General features: G+C 47.6%; 1 protein-coding gene across 1 annotated transcript; it reads right to left on the bottom strand.

Annotated features, from left to right (window-relative positions):
• Positions 1-4320: 4320 nt before the first annotated feature.
• Positions 4321-19686, bottom strand: LOC126106247 (elastin-like). Its single transcript, XM_049912473.1, has 4 exons — positions 19462-19686; positions 11434-11557; positions 11320-11340; positions 4321-5689 (listed from the first exon to the last, which is right to left on the bottom strand). Exons 1-4 carry the CDS (start codon positions 19684-19686, stop codon positions 4692-4694), a joined length of 1368 nt encoding a protein of 455 aa, XP_049768430.1. The 3' UTR covers positions 4321-4691.
• Positions 19687-27963: the final 8277 nt, after the last annotated feature.

Genomic DNA, 27963 nt, shown 5'->3' with positions numbered 1-27963 from the left:
GGTTCGAAACACCTTGAAACACAAAATTTTTTTTCTGTTATATTTTGTTATTTATTCGAATTATTTGGCGTTATTTGTGAGTCTATAGTCACTGTGCCTATTATCCACAATGATTCCCTTTGTGTGCGTGGAAATTAGCAGGATGGAATGTGGGAATCCCAGTAGCATATCTGTTGTTTCTGCAGTTTGCTCCCACCTCCAGTTCCGTTCGTGGTGGTTCTTCTGTCTTCAGCTAAGGCTTTCCTCAGCCAATTGAAAAGTATGAAAGTCGCACGACACGAAAGCAGCACATTTGCTGCAGGAAATACGAAACTGCCAAGACGCCTGTTTCATACTTTGTGCGATATGATTAGCGCTCTCGCACCTCATTTATGTTTATATGGACATACTTACACAGTAGACATTCAAGATGATAAAATGTGTAGGTTTATTAGATTACAAAACACAAACTGTTTCACTGTTTCGAAACACCGTATCGAAACATTACATTGTACTGTTTCATTTGTTTCGAAACATTTACGTGTTTCAGTTTGCCCATCTCTAGTATGAACTACTCACACGCTACTGCTGTTGGAAGGTGGCAAAGAAACTGAGAAGCTAGTAATGCTACTCACGCGCGTTCGCAATCCGGTCCGGGCTGGTTTTATGTGCGCCACTCTGTATTACAGGACGATATAAATGCTTACATAGTACTGTCAAGATAACCAGCAACAAGTCGCATAACAGAAATTTAATTTCTTAAGCGGTTTCAGGCACTTACTACACTTCTTCAGAACGTTCTAACTGTAACATTATTTGCGAGTGTTAACAATAAGATACATGTTGACACTCGAAAATAATGCGATGGTTATAACCTTGAGAAGACAGGCGCTAAGTGCCTCAAATCGGCTAAGAAATTAAATTTCTTTAATGCAACTGGTTATTGATTGCTTTGGGTATATACCTACAGTTGCTGAGGACAGATAAAATACTAAATTTAAATAGTTATCAGTATATGTAAATGTACTGATTTGTTGTTTTATAGCACCTGAAAATGGAATAACTTAGTCCTGAAACATGTTGTGGTAAATATATCACACGTTTGACAAATGGTGCGTATCATTCTCGGTACTGATTTATTAGTCGGTTGTCCGACGGCTTTACAAGAGTTAAAATAGTGCTTATCGGAAATAGCAAGGTGTTACCCTGTGACTACAACAGCAATGAGTTGCATTTGGAAGCTGTCAGCTTGTGCAGATACCTGGGTGTAACAATTTATGATACTACGAAATTGATTCAGCAATCGTAGATAGGTCAAATGACATCGCTAGGATAATGGGAAAACGTGGCCATTCTAGAAAGCAGATTTATTCAGACAACTGTGTGTTCCTTCCTAGGACATTGCTCAGGTGTGTGGGGCCCATACCAGGTAGGACTAACAGTGGATATTGAAAATATACAGAGAAGGGAAGCACGGCCTGTCACAGGTTTTTTGACCCGTGGAACAGCGCCATGCAGACGCTGAAAAGCCCATACTTTTGGACGCCTGAAGGTAAACACCAGTCACCCCACGATTTTCTCCTTACAATGTTTCAAGAACTAACATTAAGGGAAAGACCTACTACAACATGTATTTCCAAGACTAGAATTCCAGAGGTATTTAAGCAGTCTTTCTTACCACACTGCTTATACAAATCGAAAAAAACACAATAAGAGGAATATAGGGACGTACCCTCCATCATGCACTTCACATTGGCCTCCAGGGCATAGTTGCAGGAAATAAAGGAAACTGGAAAGTGGGAAAGGAAGTCGAGTGCCAAAATTAACATGCGGAGACTTTATCCATCTTGTCCGATGTAAGGCAGACTTACATCTATTGAGACGCATACTGAATGAACCAAACAAAGATGAAGGTGATGATTGGTAAAAGAGCGGTGAATGATTTCGATAACGTCACCAATGAGAAAACATAGTGGTGGACGATATTAAAGAATACTCCTACTTAGAAATAATGATTATACAAAGATGCCAAAACAAGCAAGACGTCTGAAGTAGATCAGTACTGTCAAAGAAACCTTTCGTCAATAAGGGTGTTGTACAGGTATCACACATTAATGCGAAAGCGAGGAAGCAGCACCTCCAAGCATTCATCTTCAAGACAGCACTGTATGGTAGGGCGGCAAGTCTGAGGAAGAAAAATAGCGAAAAATTCTGCTGGTTACACGGCAAGTGATGTACTCACTGTGAAACTGCTGACAAGTTACAATGTACTGTACATGCGACTCGGCAACGTACACTGATCAAAAGTATCGGGACACCTGTTCGTAGACATTAATGTGAGGTGTGTCCACCTTTCGTCTTTACGTCGGCTTTGCTAGGACACGTCCATTTAAGTGTCTGAATGTGTAGCTCTTTATACTCATTAAGTAATGATATCGACAGGGGACCGCAAATTGATTCCATATTTTTAGGTTTCAAATGGTTCAAATGGCTCTGAGCACTATGCGACTTAACTGCTGAGGTCATCAGTCCCCTAACTAACCTAAGGACAGGATACACATCCATGCCGGAGGCAGGATTCGAACCTGCGACCGTAGCGGTCGCGCGGTTCCAGACTGTAGAGCATAGAACCGCTCGGCCACTGCGGCCGGCTTTTAGGTTTCCAGATGCCTTTCGACACCGTTCCTCACGAGCGCCTTCTAACCAAACTGCGGGCCTATGGAACATCGCCTCAACTGTGCGACTGGATTCGTGATTTCCTGTCAGAAAGGTCACATTTCGTAATAATAGACGGAAAGTCATCGAGTTAAATAAGAGTAATATCCGGCATTCCCCGAGGAAGTGTTACAAGCCCTCTGTTGTTCCTGACCTATATTAACGACATAGGAGACAATCTCAGTAGCCGTCTGATTGTTTGCAGATGATGATGTCATTTACCGTCTGTTAAAATCAGTGGATGACCAAAATGAATTGCAAAATGATTTAGATACGATATCTGTATGGTCGAAAAGTGGCAATTGACTCTGAATAAAGAAAAGTGTGAAGTTATTCACACGAGTAGGAAAAGAAATCCGCTACATTTCGATTACGCGATAAGTCACACAAACCTGAAAACTGCAAATTCAACTAAATACATTGTGATTAAAATTACAAATAACACAAATTGGAACGATCACGTAGATAGTGTCGTGGGTAGAGCAAACCAAAGACTGCTATTCTTCGGCAGAACACTTACATGGTGCAACAGGTCTACTAAAGAGACTGCCTACACCACACTTGCCCGTCCGCAGCTCGTGGTCTAGTGCTCAGTGTTGCTGCCTCTGCATCACGAGGTCCCGGGTTGGATTCCCGGCCGGATTGGGGATTTTCTCTGCCCGGGGACTGAATGTTTGTGTTCTCCTCATCATTTCATCACAATCATCGATTGGATTGCGTGAAAAATTTGACTGTGTAAAAATTGGGACTTTGCACTGGCGCTGATGACCGAGCACTTGAGCGCCCCAAAAACCAATAAACATCATCATCATCATCATCATCATCATCTCGCTTGTCCGCCCTATTGTGGAGTATAGCTGTGCAGTGTGGGATCCGCATCACGGGGGACTGACGGATGACATCGAAAAGGTTCAAAGAAGGACAGCTTGTTTTTTACTTTAGCGAAATAGGGAAGACAGTGCCACAGACATGATACGTAAAGAATTGAAATGTCCCGGATGGATTTGTTTCTCAGGTAACATCCGATTAGTCCAGGTTCCAAGTCACTGAACCCTCTTGATCAATCATTCTGCTGTTACTTCTTCTACACTGCCATACAACGCTCACCAAATCCCTTCTCTCATGACCTATAGAGTTCAACACAGCATTACATAGGGTGTCATGATATTTTTGATCACAAAGTGCATCTTTTTTCTCATCTAGGCCTGTTTTAATTGAAAGTAAATTAACGTTGTGCGGTATCATCCATGGAGAAGAAAATCCGTCCCTGTTAATAAATGATGAGACTGACAAACAGCCAATTTCTTGTTTTGTGGTAGAGGAAGTAATTCACTTGTTTGTTCCGTACACTATGACACTTCTGTTTGTCATGAAATCGTTGCGACAACAGTACTGCGTAAGTTCACAGGCAAGAATGTCGGTTGTAATATAGGCAGCACAATAACAAATGCTTTTGTACAAAGCTCATAAACTTTATTTTATTCTGTGCGTCACACATAAATAGATACATGTAGAAAATAATGAAGTATCGTACAGTTATAATAAACGAAATTGCAAAATGAATCGCTGTGTTAGTAGTGAAATATATATGCAAAATGTCGTCAACTCAGTTCTGGACAACAGCACTGGGAATCGCCTCGCGATATTTTTTTCCATACCCTAAGATATCAGGATGATTTACTGGCCACAAAAATCTCTATTTCACTCCTGTTATAACTGAAAATTCGGCGGACTTTATGCCGTATAAATTTCAAATGTACACTATATGTCGTCAATTCTCCCATCAACAACCGAGATCATGGGATGTGACGTTTAAGGAAATTTCTTTCTGGAAGAAAACCTGGAGTTCCAGTACTCTGGAGTACAATTAATGCATGCTGCTGAAATATTTGGCAGGCGTAACTTGTGCTAGTTATAGTAATTTGAATTGTTTCTAGTGCCAGAGAGATCCAGTGCTGTTGTCAAATGTGGCATGAATCTCATGGTGTATGGATCAGTCAGTGCTTGAGGTAGGTCTTGTAGAGCGAGCCGTAGCTGCCTCCTGAGGAGAAACTTGTGGCTGCCGGGAGTACCTTCACGATGGTACCGCCTCCGTAGGATCCACCAATTCCGCCACCGATGAGGCTACCACCTCCGTACGCGAGTCCACCTCTTCCGTAGCCATATCCGAGACCGCCCCCGATTCCACCTCCAGAGATGATGGCGCCGCCTCCTAGGCCGCCTCCCAAGCCTCCTCCCAAGCCTCCTCCCAGGCCTCCTCCCAGGCCGCCTCCAAAGCCGCCTCCGATGCCGCCTCCCAGTCCGCCTCCAAATCCTCCTCCGATTCCTCCTCCGATTCCGCCTCCGAGTCCTCCGCCTCCGGCGATGATGCCGGTGGTAGCGATGGGCACGACAGCAGCGCTAACGCCAGTGGACACTGGCACTGGTACGGGCTGGGGGACGGGGTACGGCTGGGGGACGGAGACCGGCACGGGGTGGGGTACCCTGACGGGGTACGGCTGGGGTACGGGTACAGGTACGGGGACAGGTCGGGACACGGGCACGGGCTGGGGTACGGGGACGGGGACAGGGCGGTCGACCGTTACGGGCACGGGGTGTGGTACCCTGACTGCGTACGGCTGAGGCACTCTGACGGGCACCGGTTCCGGGACCCTGACAGGGTACGGCTGGGGTACGGGTACGGACACGGGAACGGGGCGGGACACCGGTACGGGGACCGGCTGTGGCACGGGTACCGGGACGGTGACTGTTCTCAGGACGGTCTGAGACACTCCGCCCACTGCGGCAGCTCCACCACCCAGGGCGGCACCGCCTGCGAGACCTCCAGCAGCGAGACCCAGTCCTCCTCCAGAAGCCAAGGCCAGACCACCAGCTCCACCTCCGATGCCGCCTCCGATACCGCCCGCGGCTAATCCCAGGCCGCCACCATAGGAGCCTCCCAAGCCGCCACCACTGATTACTGCACCTCCTATCACACCAGAGGAGAGACCACCACCTGTGGACAAGACAAAGATGAATTAATTATACAAAAACTCAGTTGCTTCTATAGCAAGCTACACTACTGGACATTATTATTGCTACACCAAGAAGAAATTCTGATGATAAACGGGTATCCATTGTACAGATTTATTATACTAGAACTGACATGTGATTACATTTTCACACAATTTCGGTGCATAGATCCTGAGAAATCAGAAGAATCACCTCTGGCCGTAATAACGGCCTTGATACGCCTGGGCATTGAGTCAAACAGAGTTTGGATGGCGTGTACAGGTACAGCTGCCCATGCAGCTTCAACACGATACCACAGTTCATCAAGAGTAGTGACTGGTGTACTGCGACGAGCCAGTTGCTCGGCCACCATTCACCAGACGTTTTCAGTAGGTGAGAGATCTGGAGAATGTGCTGGCCAGGGCAGCAGTAGAACATTTTCTGTATCCAGATAGGCCCGTACAGGATCTGTAACATGCGGTCGTGCATTATCCTGCTGAAACGTAGGGTTTCGCAGGGATCGAATGAAGGGTAGATAGACGGGTCGTAACACATCTGAAATGTAACGTCCACTGTTCGAAGTGCCTTCAATGCGAACAAGAGGTGACCGAGACGTGTAACCAATGGCACCCCATACCATCACGCCGGGTGATACGCCAGTATGGCGATGACGAATACACGCTTCCAATGTGCGTTCACCAGGATGTCGCCAAACACGGATGCGACCATCATGATGCCGTAAACAGAACCTGGATTCATCCGAAAAAATGACGTTTTGCCATTCGTGCACCCAGGTTTTCCGTTTAGTACACCATCGCAGGTGCTTCTGTCTGTGATGCAGCGTCAAGCGTAACCGCAGCCGTGGTCTCCCAGCTGATAGTCCATGCTACTGCAAATATCGTCGAACTGTTCGTGCAGATGGTTGTTGTCTTGCACACGTCCCCACCTATTGACTCAGGGATCGAGACGAGGCTGCACTATCCGTTACAGCCATGCGAATGATATGCGTGTCATCTCGACTGCTAGTCATACGAGGCCGTTGGGATCCAGCACGGCGTTCCGTATTACCCTCCTGAACCGACCGATTACATATTCTGCTAACAGGCATTGGATCTCGACCAACGCGAGCAGCAATGTCGCGATACGATAAACCGCAATTGCGACAGGCTACAATCCGACTTTTATCAAAGTCGGAAACGTGATGATACGTATTTCTCCTCCTTACACGAGGCATCACAACAACGTTTCACCAGGCAACGCCGGTAAACTGCTGTTTGTGTATGAGAAATCGGTTGGAAACTTTGCTCATGTCAGCACGTTGTGGGTGTCGCCACCGGCGCCAACCTTGTGTGAATGCTCTGAAAAGCTAATCATGTGCATATTACAACATCTTCTACCTGCCGATTAAATTTCGCGTCCGTAGCACGTCATCGTCGTGGTGTAGCAATTTCAATGGCCAGTAGTGCAATGCCGTTGATTCTGGCATACTCATTTCTGTTACTAAGGATATAAGAGGCCGATTCACATGCATACCTTGAAATTAATAACATTTCTAAATGCTGTACTACCGATTTAGCAGCAGCTGTCCTTTTGTTTCGGCAAATGGCCGATAGTTACCTGCCTGTTGTTGCGTCACAGAGAAAGAAGTTAAGTCAATGTAAATATAACTCTCTACCACTGTCGACCTGCACCGCGTTTGTGTAGTGAAGGTGTAAAATGTGAGAAAATGCATCGCACAGTATGGCGATTCTTGTGTGCCACTGCAGCAAGCGTATGAGTGGCACTAATACTAGTACTACTAGTACTACTACTACTACTACTACTAGTACTACTACTACGTGATCAGGCCCAGTGGACCACACGCATCTACAAGTTTCCTCCTCCACTGTATTCAGTCCATTGCTGCTAACCGCCATGCGTTCACATCTATTGACACTTGGTTTATATCTTCATGGAGTCCATCCCTCCAACGCTTCTTGGGTCTCCCTGGCGGTCTCTTTCCTGTAGGTGTGAAATCTAGGAGCTTCCGAGGCCGCCGGCCGAAGTGGCCGTGCGGTTAAAGGCGCTGCAGTCTGGAACCGCAAGACCGCTACGGTCGCAGGTTCGAATCCTGCCTCGGGCATGGATGTTTGTGATGTCCTTAGGTTAGTTAGGTTTAACTAGTTCTAAGTTCTAGGGGACTAATAACCTCAGAAGTTGAGTCCCATAGTGCTCAGAGCCATTTGAACCTTCCGAGGCCATCTGTGATCTTCCATCCGGGCCACATGGCTGGCTCACTGCATTCGTTCGGCTTTGACATTTCCTGCTATATTTGGCTGCTGGTACAGTTCCTCAAGCTCTTGTTTGTATCTTATCCTCCATTCCCCTGTATCTTCACCCAGAACCGGACCGAAGATCTTCCGAAGCACTTTTCTCTCAAAAAGAAGGAGCTTATGGAAGTCCTGTTTCCGGATAATCCATGTCTCACAGCCGTATAGGACAACAGGGTGGCTGGTTCAAATGGCTCTGAGCACTATGGGACTTAACATCTATGGTCATCAGTCCCCTAGAACTTAGAACTACTTAAACCTAACTAACCCAAGGACAGCACACACAACACCCAGCCATCACGAGGCAGAGAAAATCCCTGACCCCGCCGGGAATCGAACCCGGGAACCCGGGCGTGAGAAGCGAGAACGCTACCGCACGACCACGAGATGCGGGCAACAGGGTGGATTAGGCTTTTGTACAGTCGAATCTTGAACTGTCTGGAGAGATATTTGGACCGAAGCAGTTGTGCTAGGCTGTGGTAAGATCGGTTTCCTGCTTGTATTCTGGCATTGATCTCTGCTTCACATGACGAGTTCTCAGTGAAAAGTGCCCCTAGGTATTTGAATTCTTGCACTCTCTTGTAGGAATGTTCCCTAACCTGCAGTGATTGTAGATGACCAGCAGTCTGACAATGACCACGCGTCATAACGAGGTACTATGTTTTGCCTTCGTTTATGTTTAGCCCAGATTTGCTGGCAGCCTCCTTTAGTGCTTTGGTCATTTGCTCCAACTCCTCTTCCGACCTAGAGAGTAAACAGATGTCGTCTGCATAGGCTAAGTATGCCAGCCTCTTTCCTTCGATTTCAATCCCTTAGTTCTCTTGGAAGGTCTCGCGTACGATCTTCTCGAGGGCAAAGTTGAACAGGACAGGGGACAACCCAACTCCTTGCCTGACTCCTGTCACAACGAGTGGTACAGGAACTTTAAATTTCGTGGAAGATTATCCTCTCCCGGGCCAGACAAAACGTTTACTGACGAAAAAACGCCACAATAGTAGAAGAGCTCGCGAAAGAGAGAATGCGTATTATTGTAGGAGAAATGGCCTCTGTTTTTTATACTGTTGCTGGTTGAGCACGCAGTACTGTCCGTGGTGTTCCTCTGTGTAAGCAAGGTGGGTGTCACGTCATTTGAGTGCTGAATTTATAATTCGTCGCTTCGATGCCTGTGAGGGACTTTTGAATCGTTTTCAAGTAAAACTTCATGGATTTCTGCATATGTTAGAGGAAAAGAGACCTGGATGCGTTATCACCATCCTGAAATGAATAGGTCAAGCAAGGAACGGCGTACAGTTCGTCGCCAAACCGAAAGAAACAAAATCCACACTCAGACATCAGCAGGAAGGCTCGTGCTAACACTCTTTTGGATGACGAAGGCGGATTTTTAGAACGCTGTATGAAATCTGCTACGAAATGATCTTCGACTTGTACATAGTTAGGAGTTAACGAGTCACCCAGATTGTAGGTGTTTCCTTGCAACTTGTCGATGCTTGTCATTAAAATATCCGTTCAACAGTAGCAAACTTTACACGATATGAAATTTGACCTCGCCCCCTAGTGTCTTTCGGGTGTTCTCAGGGTTCAAAGAAACGGATTGAAGCAAGCGTTTCTGAACGAATGAAGAACTGAAAACTTCAGTTTGAGAGTGGTTGTATTCATAAACAAAAGAATTCTTCTCACAAGCTATACGTGCAAGCGTCGCAATGCATGCGTTACACGTCATTCTGCTTAATAGTAAGCAATTAAGGTTTCCATTTGAATCACCCTTCTATAGCAGTGTACCACCTGACAGTACCGATACATATTTCCATAGTATACACGTGCATTTTTTAACTTAAACGTCAAGTACATGTTGAACGACATTGCTTCTGATACGCGAGAAAATTGTGGTTGAAAATGGCTCTGAGCACTATGGGACTTAACATCAGAGGTCATCAGTGCCCCTAAACCTAACTAACCTAAGGACATCACACACATCCATGCCCGAGGCAGGATTCGAACCTGCGACCGTAGCAGTCTCGCGGTTTCGGACTGAAGCGACTAGAACCGCTCGGCCAACGCGGCCGGCGAGAAAATCGTCTAGTAACGCAATTGAAAAGTCTCGTACCACAGACGTCTTTCACAATGAGCCAACTACAATTTTTACAAAATGAAATTTTCACTCTGCAACGGAGTTTGCGCTGATATAAAACTTCCTGGCAGATCAAAACTCTGTGCCAGACCGAAACTCGAATTCGGGACCTCTGTCTTTCGCGGGCAAGCGCTTTGCCAACTGAACTGCCCAATCACGGCTCACGACCCGTCCTCACGGCTTTACTTCCTCCAGGAGAATTTCTACATTTGTCCATAGAAAGCAGCTGAGTGGCTGACACGTGTTTTCACAAAAGTCTGGTAATGGAAGCAAATTAGCTTTCGGAAAAGTGAAGCCGCCCAAGAGGCTATTCTGTTGTTGAGATTGTAAGCTGAAGCAAGAATTCCATCGGATATGCAGACCTATAAAAGGTGTTCGAGCATGTAAAGTGGTGCAACCCTGGAAAAAATGGTACTCGCTGTATGGATATATGTGTAGTATATATGCATAAGAATTTACGTCACAGCAAGCAAGAGTGGGAAAATGGACGTGAGAGAACTATAACTGCAGTACGAGAACTGCTTGTGCCCAATGGCTGATCGAAATAACTTGCTTTTGCTTGATTACTGGTTTGATATCTACTCCTTCAGAGTAAACTATCATTCCTGAAAAGTGTGTGAGATTGTGGTTCATACCAACTAGAACTACTGGTTAAATTCAACCTCTGGATGTTTTTTTTTCCGTGCGTATAAAACATATTATCGCACTGTCTGCAACAACGTCCTTAAAGTATAGCCAGTTTCATGATAAGTTCCACAATTGAAATTGGTAGGCACTGGTATCAAGCTATAACCACAAGCTTAGAGCGATTACATAAACTAGCTCAAAGCTTGTGGTTATAGCTTGATACCAGTGCCTACCAATTTCAGTTGCATATTACAGCACTGAGGATGGTCACCAAGTGACCGAAAATCGATTTTGCTGACAATAAAACAACAACATACGGCCAATGCCGATTTTCCTTCCAGTTATATTCCTATTTTTCTCGGGATTACGAGGGTCTTGCACCATTAACACCATCGAATGTTTTTTTCTGGGGATACAGTTGCAATGAAAACGTCATGACTTTTCTGCAGTAGTGCTTTCATTTTCAAGCGCAACTATTGTAGCGTCACCTTTATTGGAAACGAAACTGATCGTCGTCTAACAGCTCCACGATATTCTCTTACTAACTTCTGTATTTGTTAGTTTACTTACCCAGACCATATCCGTAGCCGCCTCCGTAACCACCTCCGTATCCACCTCCATATCCGCCCCCATATCCACCTCCATATCCGCCGCCATAGCCGCCACCATAGCCGTAGCCGCCACCGTAGCCGCCTCCGAGGCCGAGGCCGCTGCCGATGGTGAAGATGCCCCGCTTGTCAACCTTCTTGGCGACCGGAGCCTCCTCGGCGTACACCACAGCTGCCGCCAGCAGCGCCCATCCCAGAACCTGCAACATCCACACCGCTCTCCTGAGCACATGGCTGCGACGCAAAACGGCGAAGTCTGTTTCTGCCCAAAAAGGAAGCAGAAGTATTTTGGAAAGCACCTGCTGTCTCAGTCGATCACTGTTACACTGTTGATCTTCCAAATTGCAGCAACATGAAGGCAGCATGCAACAACGTCGTACTGCCTGACCTCATGCAGGATCTCAACGGCCCTAAGCGACTAGCGCCCGAGAAGAGACCTTGCTCACTTGTGTGTGCTGGACTGTACAACCGTGTCACGTACCTTGCTTGCAGCAATAAAGTTAGGAAACTACTGCGAAAGCAAAAAGAGCTTCACTGTAAGTTTAAACGCAGCCAAAACCTCTCAGACAAACAGAAGCTAAACGATCTCAAAGTTAGCGTAAAGAGGGCTATGCGTGAAGCGTTCACTGAATTCGAAAGTAAAATTCTATGTACCGACTTGACAGAAAATCCTAGGAGGTTCTGGTCTTACGTTAAATCAAGAAGTGGCTCGAAACAGCATGTCCAGACACTCTGGGATAGTGATGGCATTGAAACAGAGGATGACACGCGTAAAGCTGAAATACTAAACACCTTTTTCCAAAGCTGTTTCACAGAGGAAGAGCGCACTGAAGTTCCTTCTCTAAATCCTCGCACGAACGAAAAAATGGCTGACATCGAAATAAGTGTCCAAGGAATAGAAAAGCAACTGGAATCACTCAACAGAGGAAAGTCCACTGGACCTGACGGGATACCAATTCGATTCTACACAGAGTAAGTGAAAGAACTTGCCCCCCTTCTAACAGCAGTGTGCCGCAAGTCTCTAGAGGAACGGAAGATTCCAAATGATTAAAAAAGAGCACAGGTAGTCCCAGTCTTCAAGAAGAGTCGTCGAGCAGATGCGCAAAACTATAACCTATATCTCTGACGTCGATCTGTTGTAGAATTTTAGAACATGTTTTTTGCTCGCGTATCATGTCATTTCTGGAAACCCAGAATCTTCTCTGTAGGAATCGACATGGATTCCAGAAACAGCGATCGTGTGAGACCCAACTCGCTTTATTTGTTCATGAGACCCATAAAATATTAGATACAGGCTCCCAGGTAGATGCCATTTTCCTTGATTTCCGGAAGGCGTTCGATACAGTTCCGCAGTGTCGCCTGATAAACAAGGTAAGAGCCTACGGAATATCAGACCAGCTGTGTGGCTGGATTGAACACTGCAAATAGAACACTGCATGTTGTTCTCAATGGAGAGACGTCTACAGTTTACTTACTTTAAAGTAACCTCTGGCGTGCCCAGGGAAGTGTTATGGGACCATTGCTTTTCACAATATACATAAATGACCTAGTAGATAGTGTCGGAAGTTCCCTGCGGCTTGTCGCGGATGATGCTGTGGTAAACAGAGAAGTTGCATCATTAGAAAATTGCAGCGAAATGCAGGAAGATCTGCAGCGGATAGGCACTTGGTGCAGGGAGTGGCAACAGACCCTTAATGTAGACAAATGTAATGTATTGCGAATACATAGAAAGAAGGATCCTTTGTTGTATGATTATATGATAGCGGAACAAACACTGGTAGCAGTTACTTCTGTAAAATATCTGAGAGTATGCGTGCGGAACGATTTGAAGTGGAATTATCATACAAAATTAATTGTTGGTAAGGTGGGTGCCAGGTTGAGATTCATTGGGAGAGTCCTTAGAAAATGTGGTCCATCAACAAAGGAGGTGGCTTACAAAACACTCGTTCGTCCTATACTTGAGTATTGCTCATCAGTGTGGGATCCGTACCAGGTCGGGTGGACAGAGGAGATAGAGAAGATCCAAAGAAGAGCGGCGCGTTTCGTCACAGGGTTATTTGGAAAGCGTGATAGCGTTACGGAGATGTTTAGCAAACTCAAGTGGCAGACTCTGCAAGAGAGGCGCTCTGCATCGCGGTGTAGCTTGCTGTCAAGGTTTCGAGAGTGTGCGTTTCTGGATGAGGTACTGAATATATTTCTTCCCCCTACTTATACCTCCCGAGGAGATCACGAATGTAAAATTAGAGAGTTTCGAGCGTGCGGAGGCTTTCCGGCAGTCGTTCTTCCCGCGAACCATACGCGACTGGACCAGGAAAGGGAGGTAATGACAGTGGCACGCAAAGTGCCCTCCGCCACACACCGTTGGGTGGCTTGCGGAGTATGAATGTGGATGTAGATCCATACAGGCAGTGCAGTGAGCTCGGGCGCGCCATGGAATGTCAGCATAAGGACAGATTTTAAGAGTATGTGCTAATGTTTATAATTTCAGCACAACAACACATGTTAGTAAACATAACTTCGCCTAAATTCTGTGAATGTGGAAATATTACACTACTAGTTTATTATGCAAAGAGCGCATTTGATCGTTGGTTGCTTGTAAGAAGCCGGCCGTTGTGACCGAGCGGTTGTAGGCGCTACAGTCAGGAACCGCGCGACCGCCACGGTCGCAGATTCGAATCCTGCCTCGGGCATGGATGTGTGTGATGTCCTTAGGTTAGTTAGGTTTAAGTAGTTCTAAGTGCTAGGAGACTAATGCCCTCAGATGTTAAGTCCCATAGTGCTCAGAGCCATTTGAGCCATTTTTTTTGCTTGTAAGAATCTGGTGATGTCTCATGTAAGGTCCACAAACGTGTGCCAGCACATGTTGGAATATGTAGGGACTGCGACTTATCGTTCCCTGCTCTCAGTGGTCAGAAGCTAACGACTGGTCCGCAGCTCGTGGTCGTGCGGTAGCGTTCTCGCTTCCCGCACCCGGGTTCCCGGGTTCCCGTGTTCGATTCCCGGCGGGGTCAGGAATTTTCTCTGCCTCGTGATGTCTGGGTGTTGTGTGCTGTCCTTAGGTTAGTTAGGTTTAAGTAGTTCTAAGTTCTAGGGGACTGATGACCACAGATGTTAAGTCCCATAGTGCTCAGAGCCATTTGAACCATTTATTTTATTTATTTATTTTTTTTTTTTTTTTGAGCTAACGACTGCCTCGGCTCGACGGCGCTAAGCGGCTAGAGCACCACAGGACAGTCTGTTTGCTCGCCTGCAGCGCGTTGTACAACCACGAGAAGTACATTTAAATGGTATTGGTTGCAGTAGGACAAACATCCATGCAATGCTGCTTCCCTCAACGGGGCAGCAGTGAGAGCTGCGTTAAAGGGGGTGTGTCCAACAACACAACTGAACATACGAGAGGCATCGCGTCGTCTTTCCAGAGGCCGCAGTAATGCATGTATGCGACTGAGGAGTCCCTGACAAGAAAGAACGTTTTGTTGGCAGACTGCATTCAACGTCGTCGTATGGCGTGACGGTGTGGTGTGCCACTGGGTACACACACGATCAGCTCTGCTTCGCATGACCGGCAATGTTACGTTACAGCCGTATCAACGCTGTCGCTACTGTGGACGTGTATTCACGCCCCGCAGCGCTATTCCCAACGTGCTATGGATGTGTGTACGTGGGCCGCTTGGATTTTCCTATAGTGATATGGGCATCTGTCTAATTCTGAGGCGCCCACGTCACTGCTGCGGACGAGATACTTCCATACCTCGGCGGAATAAAAAACTAGTTTCGATATTCTGAGTCGTTTGTGAAACATGACAATTGATATGTCCGCATGATTCGAGATGAGCAAGGACCTGAATAGGTGCAACGCGAGTGATGATCCATCTGATATAAAACCCAGTAACACGACGACGAAATGAGATATGATTCTGCCCTCAATTTTAAGTAAGATATCGACGTCTTATCTACGTATCATTTCCTTCAATGTATGAGTTAAAATGAATCATACCAAAAGTTTACGCACTTGCGTTTTTTACCTCTGCAAACTCCTCACACTTTGGTGCAATGGTTTACTTAATTTAATGCTGCGCAGTAACTATGACGGATACCGAAAAGAAATTCAGTTCTGTATCACGTAAAGATGTCAGACTATATGTCGTGCTAAAATAATTCTTTTCACCTCATAGTCTGCGAAAAATCGGATAATAAGTATTTCGTATCGGCCGCAACGTCGTCCCTTAGTGCAGATACCAGCATTTGGCCAGCAGTACGGTCATAACAAGAGTTGCCTTCGGCACGTCTGTAGCAGAGAGGACATTAAGATCAGAGTCTCCGACCTATCTTCTACAGCTCTTTGAGCCTAGCTTTCAACAACTTAATGTAAGACACCATTTTGCGTGCCATGTCCTGACTCACCTCCATCCGGAAGGTGACCGGTTGTTGCTCTCGCCAGCATATTCTCCATTTCGCTCACCCACTCAAAACATCTACATCTACATCTACATCTACATTCATACTCCGCAAACCACCTGACGGTGTGTGGCGGAGGGTACCTTGAGTACCTCTATCGGTTCTCCCTTCTATTCTAGTCTCGTATTGTTCGTGGAAAAAAAGGATTGTCGGTATGCCTCTGTGTGGGCTCTAATCTCTCTGATTTTATCCTCATGGTCTCTTCGCGAGATATACGTAGGAGGGAGCAATATACTGCTTGACTCTTCGGTGAACGTATGTCCTCAAAACTTCAACAAAAGCCAGTACCGAGCTACTGAGCGTCTCTCCTGCAGAGTCTTCCACTGGAGTTTATCTATCATCTCCGTAACGCTTTCGCGATTACTAAATGATCCTGTAACGAAGCGCGCTGCTCTCCGTTGGATCTTCTCTATATCTTCTATCAACCCTATCTGGTACGGATCCCACACTGCTGAGCAGTATTCAAGCAGTGGGCGAACAAGCGTACTGTAACCTACTTCCTTTGTTTCCGGATTGCATTTCCTTAGGATTCTTACAATGAATCTCAGTCTGGCATCTGCTTTACCGACGATCAACATTATATGATCATTCCATTTTAAATCACTCCTAATGCGTACTCCCAGATAATTTATGGTATTAATTGCTTCCAGTTGCTGACCTGCTATTTTGTAGCTAAATGATAAAGGATCTATCTTTCTGTATATTCGCAGCACATTACACTTGTCTACATTGAGATTCAGTTGCCATTCCCTGCACCATGCGTCAATTCGCTGCAGATCCTCCTGCATTTCAGTACAATTTTCCATTGTTACAACCTCTCGATACACCACAGCATCATCTGAAAAAAGCCTCAGTGAACTTCCGATGTCATCCACCAGGTCATTTATGTATATTGTGAATAGCAACGGTCCTATGACACTCTCCTGTGGCACACCTGATATCACTCTTACTTCGGAAGACTTCTCTCCATTGAGAATGACATGCTGCGTCCTGTTATCTAGGAACTCCTCCTCTGGCGACCCTCAAAGTGTTAGTTGTTAACTAACGAAACGTTCACACAAAGTCCCAGCGATCACATCTCTCGAAGGAACGAGTCACCGCCCACATCGTACTAAGAACTGAGAGATGGTTAAAACTTTAAGGAGAGAGTACTGAAGTTCTCGACAAGCTGTGGCACCTATGTTGCAAAGATATTTTAGAATCTATAGTAGGAAGGGGGGGGGGGAGGGCAACGACATTGCTGCAGTGGTTCAAAATGGTTCAAATGGCTCCGAGCACTATGGGACTCAACTGCTGTGGTCATCAGTCCCCTAGAACTTAGAACATACACCCATGCCCGAGGCAGGATTCGAACCTGCGACCGTAGCAACAGCGCGGCTCCGGACTGGAGCGCCTAGAACCGCACGGCCACCGCGGCCGGCTGCTGCAGTGGTAACACCGGTTCCCGTCACAACACCGAAGTAAAGCTCTGTCGGGCTGGGCTAACACTTGGAGGGGGAGGGGGGGGGGTGAACATTCGGTCTGCCGAGCGGTGTTGGCAAGTGGGGTGCACTCAGCCCTTGTGAGCCAAATTGAGGAGCTACTTGATTGAGAAGTAGCGGCTCCCGTCTCGGAAACTGAGATACGGCCGGGAGAGCGGTGTGCTGACCACATGCCCCTCCATATCCAGCGTGTGGGTCGAGCATGACAGGGCGGCCGGTCGGTGCCGCTGGGCCTTCACGGCCTGTTCGGGCCGACTTGAGCTTAGTTTTAGGAAAATAGGGGGGGGGGGGGAGGGTTTATAACAACATTACGTTTATCAGGATCCAAAATGAATGCGACTGCAAACTAATATGGACAAGAGTAACTCGGGTCGATGGGCTCTGATTTGTACCGACCCGCAGATGCAGACACGTTGATTGTACTCATTAACAGATACTCTGAAGAGTCTATACGAACAGCAGCAATACAGAACTAGACAGAGCCGACAGGATTCATACACTGATCAGCACACGATGTTTCATCTCCGTAAAGTCCACCACTGTTTTACTTCAAAATGCGGAAATATATGTGTTTTTTGCTCATCGCATCCAAAATACATCAAAATTAATTCATTCCATCATAACGTATGGCAAGTGCACATACTCAGCCTAAAGTTGTGAACGCAGCAGTCTTCAGCTGCGATACGCACTGTTCGGTTTCCACGTAAATGATTTGGTGGACAGGGTGGAGAGCGATCAGCGGTTGTTTGCTGATAATATGTGGTATATGGGAAAGTGTCGAAGTTCAGTGACTCTAGGAGACTGCAAGATCACATATACAAAATGTCTGATTTGGTGTGGTGAGTGGAAGCCAGATCTAAATTTACGAAAACGTGAGATAATGAGGAAGGACAGTAAAAACAAACACGTAATGTTCGAACACAGCATCCCTAGTGTCCTGCTTGACACAGTAAAATCCTTTAAATATCTGGGAGTAAAGTTGCAAGCGATATGAAATGAAAAGAGGTTGTCAAGTTTGTGAAAGGGAAGGTGAATGGTCGACTTCCGTTTATTGGAAGAATTTTAGCAAAGCGTGGTTCATCTTTAAGGGAGATCGCACATACGACGCAAATGCGACCTATTCTTGAGCGGTGCTCGAGTTTTTTTGGATCCGCATAAGGTCGGATTAAACAAAGACACTGAAGCAGTTCAGAGGCGGGCTGCTAGATTTGTTACTGGCGGGTTCGAAAAACGTGCAAGTGTTCCGGAGATGCTTCGGGAGTTCAAATGGAAATACCTGGAGCAAAGGCGACGTTCTTTTCGAGAAACACTACTGAGTAAGTGAAAGAAAAGAACATCTGAAGCAGACTGCCGCCAACATGTATTTCGCGCAAGTACCTTGAATGTAAGTCACGAGAAACTTGGGCTCATACGGAGACACACAGATAGTAATTTTTCCCTCACATTATCTGTGAGACGACCAGGAAAGGAAATGCTAGTTGTGGTACAGGGTACCCTTCGCCATGCTTCGTACGGCGGTTTGCGGAATATGTACGTAGTTTTTTTTAATAATTTTCAACAACGTTTAAAAGTTTCTAAGGTAGCTTCTTTTCCTTTCCGGCAAATGACGATCCTGGCAGACTAATACACTGCTCTCTGGCATTCTTGTTGTAGGGGAGGGACGCATCTGAGTATTCTTGCGCTATACGACACGTTATTATCATGAAAAAGCACTCATTGTCCTTCAAATAAACAGGATAAAAAGTATTATTTACAATAAAAAATAAGACGAATCACGACTTTAATGATATTCTGTAGCCCTGAAGTTTTGCCTCAAGTAATGAGCAGAGCCTGACCGGATGTTTCCTTCCAAGAAGAAAGTGACGACAAAAGGACAGCGGGTAACAATTTAGTTAATTTTCGCCGAATTCCGAGTGCCTTCATGCAGAACGGGGCAACAACGAGAGATATGAGCCTCATTTTAATACCCGTGAAGCGCAACTGAACATCTCTTATGACATAACCCTAAAAATAAAACGGTAGTTTGCTCCAATGAGATGCCCAAACTTTGATGCTACTTTTTTGATCGTAAGGAACTCACACAAGCGGCCAGAGAAATCAGAGATAACTTAGGTTCCAGTACTGAGCCCTGTGGTAGTTCACACGGAGTGTTTTCGGACGCTTACCAGTGCTGTGGTCCTCATGACGATCCTTGTAGTCCTGACGGTGGATCCTTGACGGTACCCTGAGTCCTCTTCTTCCAGAGGACTGGAACTGATGTGCCTGTCTCGGCGCCTTCGGCGGTATATATACCGATCACTTGCACTGGAACAAACGCCGCTGGAGTGGGGGCGAGGTCGTTTGGGATTCTGGAGCGACTCTAGTCGCCCGCGATGACGCCGGAACGGCATCTCCTAGACAGCCGCGACCAGTTGACCACCGGACTGCCCCAGATATCCAGCGTCGCTTTAGAAAGGAATTCGTGCGGCCAGTGCGCGACTGGAGTCCAGATAGGCCTCCTTGTCCTTATCTGTCCGAGCGTGCGAACTGCACTTTCACTGCGGAATCCTTTGGCGGACGAAGGACGGCGCGGCTTCCTAGTCGAGAGCTAGAAAAACAGAGCAGTTACTGCCGTCTGAGTGCAAGTTCTTATCTGCTCTCCCAGTACAGTTATTATCTTCTTAATTGGTGTTCATAAACTTTTTACCTTGCAGCTCTTACACTACTCACAGATACACTGCTCTGCAAAACTTAGTAACGGGATAGGCAAAGTAAAGTAGCATTAAGAACTGATGAATGAGTGAGTGGATGAATGAAAGAGTGGGAGAATAGTGCTAGAAGTCTCTCTGTCACGCACAGAAAGCCGGACGTCAGGTGGCGTTATGTCAGCCGCTGGCCCAGCAGCAGGAAGCTGTTGAAAGAAAGGGAAAATACAAGGTGACGTTTACTGAACTGTATGAAATAAAACCGTCACAACTTCTGAACGGTTTGCGTTAGGACGTCCAAACTGCACGGTTGGCCGCCGGGCATGGTGGGAATTAGTATGCGCAGTATGGTATGGTCTAGCGACGAAGCCCACTTTCATTTGGAAGGGTTCGTCAATAAGCAAACTTGGCGCATTTACGGGACTGAGAATCAGCATTTCACGATCGAGAAGTCTCTTCACCCTCAACAGTTGACTGTGTGGTGTGCAATGTCTAGTCACGGAATAGTTGGTGCCATGTTTTTTGATGCACGGTGACTACTGAGTGGTACATAAATATTTTGGAACACGTTTCCATCCCCAATATCCAAACTGACCCTGATTTGGACGTGGTTCATGCTAGACGGAGCTCGACCACATCGAAGCCTGAGAGTGAGGTCCTGGAGGAGCACTTGTGGGGATATCATTCCGGCTCTGGATTACCAAGATACCACTGGCATTTGGCTCAATTGGTCGCCATATTCTCTGGATCTGAACACTTGCGACTACCTTTCGTGCGAGTATATTAAAGACAAAGTGTACGGCAATAATCCCAAAACCATTGTTCAGCTGAAAACACCTTTCAGGATGTCATCGACAGAATCGATGTTCCGACACTGCAGAATTTCGGTATTCAGCGGCGCCATATCATCGCCAATGATCGTATCTCTAACCATCGAACTATCAACTATAGCTCATGCCTGGAGAGACATCACAGCTATAGGTGGTCTGCGAAAGCCACTTACAGATGGTTCAAATGGCTCTGAGCACTATGGGACTTAACTTCTGAGAGCATCAGTTCTCTAGAACTTAGAACTAATTAAACCTAACTAACCTAAGGATATCACACACATCCTTGCCCGAGGCAGGATTCGAACATTCGACTGTAGCGGTCGCGCGGCTCCAGACTGTAGCGCCACTGATGCGTCGTTTATATGGATGGTCCTAACCACGTCAGCCTGAAGAAAGTGCACTGAAGCACCAAAACTGATAGTCATACAATAAATGACGTCATAAAGACGACTGTAGGTGTTCATTTTCTTACATAAGTGAACGGAAGAAGTCCTCCAGATCTCCAATCACAAGGATGGACAGGATGGACACAGAAAAAAAAATTATATATATACCTACAGCCGTCCTTTTATTCTATGACTACCAAATTCGTTGCTTCAGGCCTTAGCTGTTGCTGACGTGGTTATACACTCCTGGAAATGGAAAAAAGAACACATTGACACCGGTGTGTCAGACCCACCATACTTGCTCCGGACACTGCGAGAGGGCTGTACAAGCAATGATCACACGCACGTCACAGCGGACACACCAGGAACCGCGGTGTTGGCCGTCGAATGGCGCTAGCTGCGCAGCATTTGTGCACCGCCGCCGTCAGTGTCAGCCAGTTTGCCGTGGCATACGGAGCTCCATCGCAGTCTTTAACACTGGTAGCATGCCGCGACAGCGTGGACGTGAACCGTATGTGCAGTTGGACTTTGAGCGAGGGCGTATAGTGGGCATGCGGGAGGCCGGGTGGACGTACCGCCGAATTGCTCAACACGTGGGGCGTGAGGTCTCCACAGTACATCGATGTTGTCGCCAGTGGTCGGCGGAAGGTGCACGTGCCCGTCGACCTGGGACCGGACCGCAGCGACGCACGGATGCACGCCAAGACCGTAGGATCCTACGCAGTGCCGTAGGGGACCGCACCGCCACTTCCCAGCAAATTAGGGACACTGTTGCTCCTGGGGTACCGGCGAGCACCATTCGCAACCGTCTCCATGAAGCTGGGCTATGGTCCCGCACACCGTTAGGCCGTCTTCCGCTCACGCCCCAACATCGTGCAGCCCGCCTCCAGTGGTGTCGCGACAGGCGTGAATGGAGGGACGAATGGAGACGTGTCGTCTTCAGCGATGAGAGTCGCTTCTGCCTTGGTGCCAATGATGGTTGTATGCGTGTTTGGCGCCGTGCAGGTGAGCGCCACAATCAGCACTGCATACGACCGAGGCACACAGGGCCAACACCCGGCATCATGGTGTGGGGAGCGATCTCCTACACTGGCCGTACACCACTGGTGATCGTCGAGGGGACACTGAATAGTGCACGGTACATCCAAACCGTCATCGAACCCATCGTTCTACCATTCCTATACCGGCAAGGGAACTTGCTGTTCCAACAGGACAATGCACGTCCGCATGTATCCCGTGCCACCCAACGTGCTCTAGAAGGTGTAAGTCAACTACCCTGGCCAGCAAGATCTCCGGATCTGTCCCCCATTGAGCATGTTTGGGACTGGATGAAGCGTCGCCTCACGCGGTCTGCACGTCCAGCACGAACGCTGGTCCAACTGAGGCGCCAGGTGGAAATGGCATGGCAAGCCGTTCCACAGGACTACATCCAGCATCTCTACGATCGTCTCCATAGGAAAATAGCAACCTGCATTGCTGCGAAAGGTGGATATACACTGTACTAGTGCCGACATTGTGCATGCTCTGTTGCCTGTGTCTATGTGCCTGTGGTTCTGTCAGTGTGATCATGTGATGTATCTGACCCCAGGAATGTGTCAATAAAGTTTCCACTTCCTGGGACAATGAATTCACGGTGTTCTTATTTCAATTTCCAGGAGTGTATATACAGGGTGTTTCAAAAATGACCGGTATATTTGAAACGGCAATAAAAACTAAACGAGCAGCGATAGAAATACACCGTTTGTTGCATTATGCTTGGGACAACAGTACATTTTCAGGCAGACAAACTTTCGAAATTACAGTAGTTACAATTTTCAGCAACAGATGGCGCTGCGGTCTGGGAAACTCTATAGTACGATATTTTCCACATATCCACCATGCGTAGCAATAATATGGCGTAGTCTCTGAATGAAATTACCCGAAACCTTTGACAACGTGTCTGGCGGAATGGTTTCACATGCAGATGAGATGTACTGCTTCAGCTGTTCAATTGTTTCTGGATTCTGGCGGTACACCTGGTCTTTCAAGTGTCCCCACAGAAAGAAGTCACAGGGGTTCATGTCTGGCGAATAGGGAGGCCAATCCACGCCGCCTCCTGTATGTTTCGGATAGCCCAAAGCAATCACACGATCATCGAAATATTCATTCAGGAAATTAAAGACGTCGGCCGTGCGATGTGGCCGGGCACCATCTTGCATAAACCACGAGGTGTTCGCAGTGTCGTCTAAGGCAGTTTGTACCGCCACAAATTCACGAAGAATGTCCAGATAGCGCGATGCAGTAATCGTTTCGGATCTGAAAAATGGGCCAATGATTCCTTTGGAAGAAATGGCGGCCCAGACCAGTACTTTTTGAGGATGCAGGGACGATGGGACTGCAACATGGGGCTTTTCGGTTCCCCATATGCGCCAGTTCTGTTCATTGACGAAGCCGTCCAGGTAAAAATCAGTAAACCAAAGGCTGCCCACATGCATATCGCCGTCATCAATCCTGTGCACTATATCGTTAGCGAATGTCTCTCGTGCAGCAATGGTAGCGGCGCTGAGGGGTTGCTGCGTTTGAATTTTGTATGGATAGAGGTGTAAACTCTGGCGCATGAGACGATACGTGGACGTTGGCGTCATTTGGACCGCAGCTGCAACACGGCGAACGGAAACCCGAGGCTGCTGTTGGATCACCTGCTGCACTAGCTGCGCGTTACCCTCTGTGGTTGCCGTACGCGGTCGCCCTACCTTTCCGGCACGTTCATCCGTCACGTTCCCAGTGCGTTGAAATTTTTCAAACAGATCCTTTATTGTATCGCTTTTCGGTCCTTTGGTTACATTAAACCTCCGTTGAAAACTTCGTCTTGTTGCAACAACACTGTGTTCTAGGCGGTGGAATTCCAACACCAGAAAAATCCTCTGTTCTAAGGAATAAACCATGTTGTCTAGAGCACACTTGCACGTTGTGAACAGCACACGCTTACAGCAGAAAGACGACGTACAGAATTGCGCACCCACAGACTGCGTTGTCTTCTATATCTTTCACATCACTTGCAGCGCCATCTGTTGTTGAAAATTGTAACTACTGTAATTTCGAAAGTTTGTCCGCCTGAAAATGTACTGTTGTCCCAAGCATATTGCAACAAACGGTGTATTTCTATCGCTGCTCGTTTAGTTTTTATTGCCGTTTCAAATATACCGGTCATTTTTGAAACACCCTGTATCAACAAAAGTTTTGCATCACTCCAGTTCCGAGAACTCTTGAAGATAGACGTAGACTGTGGATATTGTATCACAGACACAGTCCCTTCGACAGTTCAGAGATGTCACTAAACCCACCCAAAGGTATAAACAACCATGCATGAGCAGCGCCTGTTAGACGGAGGGGGTCAGACAGCGGATCAGTTCCAGGCATTCCACCAGGAAGGAGGTACACGGCTCGTGTTGCCTGTAGTTCAACCATGCGTAGACGGTCAATACCGCAGTTCTATCGCGTCCGCATTGTTACTTTGTGCCAGGAAGGACTCTCAACAAGGGAAGTATCCAGCCGTCTCGGAGTGAAACAAAGCTATGTTGGTCGGACATGAAGGACATACAGAGAGACTGCCTCTCTCAGTCCTCCCGAGGGCTGCTACTGCAGTGGATGACCACTACCTATGGATTATGGCTCGGGGGAACCCTGACAGCAGTGCCACCATACTGAACTTCGTGCAGCAACAGAACGTCGTGTTACGACTCAAACTGTACACAATAGGCTGCATAATGCGCAACTTCAGTCCCAACGTCCATGGCGTGGTCCGTCCTTGCAACCACGAAACCATGCAGCGCAGTACAGATGGGCCCAACATGCTGAATGGACCGCTCAGGATTGGCTTCACGTTCTCTTCACCTATGAGTGTCGCATGTGCCGTCTTCGTCGAAGACGTGTTCAGAGGAAACACAGTCAGGATGAACAGCTTAGACACACTGTCCAGCGAGTGCAGCAAGGTGGAGGTTTCCTGCTGTTTTGGGGTGGCATTATGTGGGGCCGACGTAAGCCACTGGTGGTCATGGAAGGCACCGTAACGGCTGTACGATACGTGAATGACATTCTCCGACCAATAATTAGTTCTAAGTTCTAGGCGACTGATGACCTCAGACGTTAAGTCGCATGGTGCTCAGAGCCATTTGATCTACGCCGAATCGACGTTGAGGGATGGCACAATCTGGACCAACAGTGACTTAATGAGATTGTGGATCGTATGCCATGGCGAACACAGGCATGCATCAATACAAGAGGTCGTGCTACTGGGTTTTAGAGGTACTGGTGTGTACAGCAGTCTGGACCAACACACCGTAATGCAACACCATTGTTCCTCCTCCAGTTTAGGGTGAAAAAAAAATGCGAAATTTGTTGTAGAGCTTGTGACATATTCTCGCTTCCGCCGCAATAATTTCATGAAGTTCCGATATGTGGCGAAGCTATACGTAGACTACAGTGTGCCGTCTGTAACGGAGCTGCATTCCAAGAAGAGAGCTACAGCTATAATTGAGTTTCTTTTGTAGGAAGGCCAGGTCATCAAATACACTCCTGGAAATGGAAAAAAGAACACATTGACACCGGTGTGTCAGACCCACCATACTTGCTCCGGACACTGCGAGAGGGCTGTACAAGCAATGATCACACGCACGGCACAGCGGACACACCAGGAACCGCGGTGTTGGCCGTCGAATGGCGCTAGCTGCGCAGCATTTGTGCACCGCCGCCGTCAGTGTCAGCCAGTTTGCCGTGGCATACGTAGCTCCATCGCAGTCTTTAACACTGGTAGCATGCCGCGACAGCGTGGACGTGAACGGTATGTGCAGATGACGGACTTTGAGCGAGGGCGTATAGTGGGCATGCGGGAGGCCGGGTGGACGTACCGCCGAATTGCTCAACACGTGGGGCGTGAGGTCTCCACAGTACATCGATGTTGTCGCCAGTGGTCGGCGGAAGGTGCACGTGCCCGTCGACCTGGGACCGGACCGCAGCGACGCACGGATGCACGCCAAGACCGTAGGATCCTACGCAGTGCCGTAGGGGACCGCACCGCCACTTCCCAGCAAATTAGGGACACTGTTGCTCCTGGGGTATCGGCGAGGACCATTCGCAACCGTCTCCATGAAGCTGGGCTACGGTCCCGCACATCGTTAGGCCGTCTTCCGCTCACGCCCCAACATCGTGCAGCCCGCCTCCAGTGGTGTCGCGACAGGCGTGAATGGAGGGACGAATGGAGACGTGTCGTCTTCAGCGATGAGAGTCGCTTCTACCTTGGTGCCAATGATGGTCGTATGCGTGTTTGGCGCCGTGGAGGTGAGCGCCACAATCAGGACTGCATACGACCGAGGCACACAGGGCCAACACCCGGCATCATGGTGTGGGGAGCGATCTCCTACACTGGCCGTACACCACTGGTGATCGTCGAGGGGACACTGAATAGTGCACGGTACATCCAAACCGTCATCGAACCCATCGTTCTACCATTCCTAGACCGGCAAGGGAACTTGCTGTTCCAACAGGACAATGCACGTCCGCATGTATCCCGTGCCACCCAACGTGCTCTAGAAGGTGTAAGTCAACTACCCTGGCCAGCAAGATCTCCGGATCTGTCCCCCATTGAGCATGTTTGGGACTGGATGAAGCGTCGTCTCACGCGGTCTGCACGTCCAGCACGAACGCTGGTCCAACTGAGGCGCCAGGTGGAAATGGCATGGCAAGCCGTTCCACAGGACTACATCCAGCATCTCTACGATCGTCTCCATGGGAGAATAGCAGCCTGCATTGCTGCGAAAGGTGGATATACACTGTACTAGTGCCGACATTGTGCATGCTCTGTTGCCTGTGTCTATGTGCCTGTGGTTCTGTCAGTGTGATCATGTGATGTATCTGACCCCAGGAATGTGTCAATAAAGTTTCCCCTTCCTGGGACAATGAATTCACGGTGTTCTTATTTCAATTTCCAGGAGTGTATATTGATAGGCACCTGCAGAATATCTATAGAGACATGGTAGTGAACAAAAGCTCAGTGAGTCGTTGGGAGAGGTCTCTGTCATCATCGCAACAAGGTCGTGCAAACCCATCCGCGTGCCGGCCGACCGTGCAAATCTGTGACCCCTGCAATATGGAACGTGTGGCAAATCTCGCTTGAGGTGATGGACGGATGACAATAAAACATCTCGCAACATAACTGGTCGTCTCTGTTGGTAGCGCTGACACACTCGTCCACCGGTTGAGGTAGTCTGAGCTGTGTTCCCACAGGGTTCCTCACCAACCCCTGGTGTCATAAAACCACAAGGAGCGATGAAGGACTATTATTCTTTGAGGAGCTGCTTGCGCGTTACGAGGCTAAGAGTGACAATTTCTTGTCGAACGTAGTCACCTGTGATCAAATAAGGGTTATCATTACGAACCAGGAACAAAAGAGCAATCCATGGAGTGTCGCCACACTCTCTCTCAAAAAAAGTTCAAAGCTGCACCCTCTGCTGGTGAATTTATTGCGACAGTCTTATGGGACTCTGAAGAAGTTATTCTGTTTGATGTCCTACTTCACTATGTAAGTATCAACTCCGAAGTGTATTGTGTTGTTGTTGTTCTTGTGGTCTTCAGTCCTGAGACTGGTTTGATGCAGCTCTCCATGCTACTCTATCCTGCGCAAGTTGCTTCATCTCCCAGTAACTACTGCAACCTATATCCTTCTGAATCTGCTTAGTGTATTCATCTCTTGATCTCCCTCTACGATTTTTACCCTCCACGCTGCCCTCCAA

This window comes from Schistocerca cancellata, chromosome 10, assembly GCF_023864275.1.
Source record: "Schistocerca cancellata isolate TAMUIC-IGC-003103 chromosome 10, iqSchCanc2.1, whole genome shotgun sequence".
Taxonomy (NCBI): domain Eukaryota; kingdom Metazoa; phylum Arthropoda; class Insecta; order Orthoptera; family Acrididae; genus Schistocerca; species Schistocerca cancellata.
Note: the sequence above shows the minus strand (reverse complement) of the source record. Positions and strands in the feature narration are given on the sequence as shown.